This window comes from Triticum dicoccoides, chromosome 5A (assembly GCF_002162155.2).
Source record: "Triticum dicoccoides isolate Atlit2015 ecotype Zavitan chromosome 5A, WEW_v2.0, whole genome shotgun sequence".
NCBI lineage: Eukaryota > Viridiplantae > Streptophyta > Magnoliopsida > Poales > Poaceae > Triticum > Triticum dicoccoides.
The window spans coordinates 252,008,647-252,011,771 of NC_041388.1; the positions used below are offsets into that span (position 1 = coordinate 252,008,647).

Sequence of the window (3,125 nt, forward strand, 5' to 3'; positions counted from 1 at the left end):
AGAACTGACCTGTTTCATGCGCCGTTCACAACCACAAGGCCTCGTCATAGACGAGATGGTCCCAACGAAACTCATGTCAACAATGGCAATTCTTAAGATTGGCACCAACAAACTAGACAACCTAGGGAACTTCCAAAACCGAAACATTGCACGAAAGGGAGGTCCATCCGGATCCAGGTGGCAAACCATCTTCCCACGAAACGGCAGCAACACCAGCAAAGAAAACAGGAACAGAGAAACAGAACATATCACAAAAAGCAGCAACAAAACCTGACACATCTCCTTACAGGTAAAGCGTTGTTGCAACATCCAGCCATTACAAGCTGCAGCTCCGCACAAAAGACTCTAGAAAACGCGCATCATTTATCATACAACCAAAACCTTTCCACGGTTTCTCACACACTCACCGCCACCAACTCAGAAGCCGTGCTCTGCTCGCTGCCCGTTTGGCCTATTGTCAAACGGGAACCGCTCGCCATGCCTCCCCCTGTCCCTGTGATCCTGCCATCTGCCCCTCTGGTGGTGGCTCTCAGCTTGGTTCCTCTGCTTGCTGTTCCTCTGCTGGGAGTACCCGCCACCGCTGTTCCTTTTCCTGCCATACGCACCGCCTGTATCCTGGTAGTATGTGTTATTGTTGCTGGATGCTCCATGGGGGCTGTTCCAGTTGTTCCCTGAGCAATGGTTGTTTCCTGAGCTGCCCCAACCGGGCTGCGCCAGGGCATCGCCCCAGCCGGTGCTGATTTTGTTCCAGCTGCTCAGAGGCTCCTGACTCGCTCCCCAACCTGCGTTGGATACCGAGTTGTCCGCCTCCCACTTGTTCACCTCAGGGGTCGGCTTTTCTAGATAGATGTCCCAGTTCCCCGACTGGTTCTGGGCACACCTGTTATTGGCAGCTACGGCGGGCTTGTTGTCCGCCTCAAAGGGTACCCCCACCTTGTCCAGGTCAGCTACCAACTCGGGGTCGACCTCGCAACGATGGTCAACCTCATCAATGTACAGATCAGGGTCGGGGTAAGGTATATCAGAAGGTTGGCCATGGTAATGAGACCAGAACCTTGATTTTGCGTTCTGGAAATTCTCAAAAGCTCCCGAATCATCCCACTGCTCTATATCCTTGTACATATAGGCAAAGTGCTTGTTCTCGCAGAACCTCTGCCACGAAATGCCGCCAACAAGACTGCAAAATTCCCTTTCCCATAATGGGACTTGGCATTGATTATCCACGTGACTGTATCCTGTGTGTATTAAAACGATATTAGATTCATGGTGCGAGCACATTAACACAGGGAAATAAAAGATTCCTGGCCTACTGCATTATGGGAACAGAAATAAACAGGAAATGGAATGTACTGAGGGCATTCTTTAGCCTGGACTGCCTGACAATCTAATCTATAAATTTCAAAGCCACAGGCTGCTTTAGAATTTTACATTGTTTGAGTACGCATCCTGGGGGAGAAAAAAATGAATTGCCGAGCAGCAGTGCATTCCTAACTTAGACTAGGATATGAAAGTACTTGTTGTTGCTTTATACGGGTGAACGATGAGTCAAACCAAAGATACATCTTTCAACCACACAACTACAACTGTGGCAGAGTAGCAAGTTCAATACATAAAGTGTGAATTTAAGTATTTGTGGAACACTCTGATCAAGCGTAAGTGGGTTTTATAGTCTGTCATTCTAATTTACACCAAGTATAGACAACTGTCAAGAGAAATGAACCAGTGCAACAGAGTTGTATAGTAAGGTAAGGACAAGTTACGCCACAAACCAGTACTTTAAATTTGTCGAGAATGGCGGCAATGAAGCGGTCCTTTTAGAGATCACAGAAAAGGAACTGAACAATTCAAAACAAACTAAACAAATGAGTCACTCAAAACACAACTTAAAGGGTTTCATCCTAAAACAACAACATTCCTTCTACGGTCTGCTCCTATGTAGCCACATGAGAACATATTTAATGGCTATGTCATTTATTAGTACTCCCTCCGTAAAAAGATAATTAGTAGAGTGAGAAAAAAAAGTGATTGTGCACCGTCAAAAAGATAAATGGTTTTTAGGTCCTAGTGCCTGAAGAAAACATGCATACTGCAGTTACATAAGTAGTGGGTTCCTTGCATATCCTACAATTGCAAGGAGCAAGTTAAAATTCAATGGTCCCACATCTGACAAAGACCCTATACCTCTTTGTTTTCTTTTTGTTAGCATATTGTCAGCCAGATGACTACTGTTAGTGTTGGCTGACTACAAATACTGTTAAACAAACATCGTCGCCTGAAACTATTTTGCCAGATAAGACACTCCGAATGCAAGTCGGACTCCAAGTTTAATTAGTTATGTCCTAAAAAACACTTGCTGAATCGTACACCCAATTCTGAGTTGGATTCCAACACCCGTGTCCATGTCTGAGCAGGGAAGCAACTATTTTGCCGGATAAGACACTCCGAATGCAAGTCAGATTCCAAGTTTTATTAGTATGTCCTAAAAAAACCTTGCTGAATCGTACACCCAATTCTGAGTTGGATTCCAACACCCATGTCCATGTCTGAGCAGGGAAGCAACTATTTTGCCAGATAAGACACTCCGAATGCAAGTCGGATTCCAAGTTTTATTAGTTATGTCCTAAAAAAACCTTGCTGAATCGTACACCCAAATCTGAGTTGGATTCCAACACCCATATCCACGTCTGAGCAGGCGAGTAACACTCTCTACAATATGGTTTGCAAAAGACATTCCTTCTTCCATGCTCCTTGGAGGAGCAAGTTGAAGCCTGTCTTTAGCCGTTTAGCGTCAATACTCAATACCATTGACTTCTTCATTTTCCGCAATGTTGTGAATACTGAATAATACTCCCTCCTAGGTGCCAATTTGAGGGCAATGTTCTAAAGGACACCTGCCTAGGTGCTAGGCACCATCCTCCCGCGTTGCTTGCCTAGCATGACTAGTTGGTAGGCGCAACACGCTGTCCAACTACTTGAACAGTGCTTTTTAGAACACTTTGAGGTCTTATAATTAATCTAGTTTTATAATTTTGTTTGTATGAACATTATATCTTTGTCCCTTCCCTCTATATCCAAGCCATTTTCATCTGTGTTTGGGTGAGTTGGAGAGGCCAAGCAACAAATAC

The 3,125-nt window shown here is 44.8% G+C and overlaps 1 protein-coding gene across 1 annotated transcript in view; it reads right to left on the reverse strand.

Moving 5' to 3' along the window:
- Positions 1–227: 227 nt before the first annotated feature.
- LOC119300843 overlaps positions 228–3,125 on the reverse strand; it is a 4,676-nt gene continuing 1,778 nt past the window's right edge. The window contains exon 2 of the mRNA XM_037577728.1: positions 228–1,235. Coding sequence (XP_037433625.1) covers positions 418–1,235 — 818 coding nt within the window. The 3' untranslated portion in view covers positions 228–417. The remainder of the gene's footprint in view (positions 1,236–3,125) is intronic.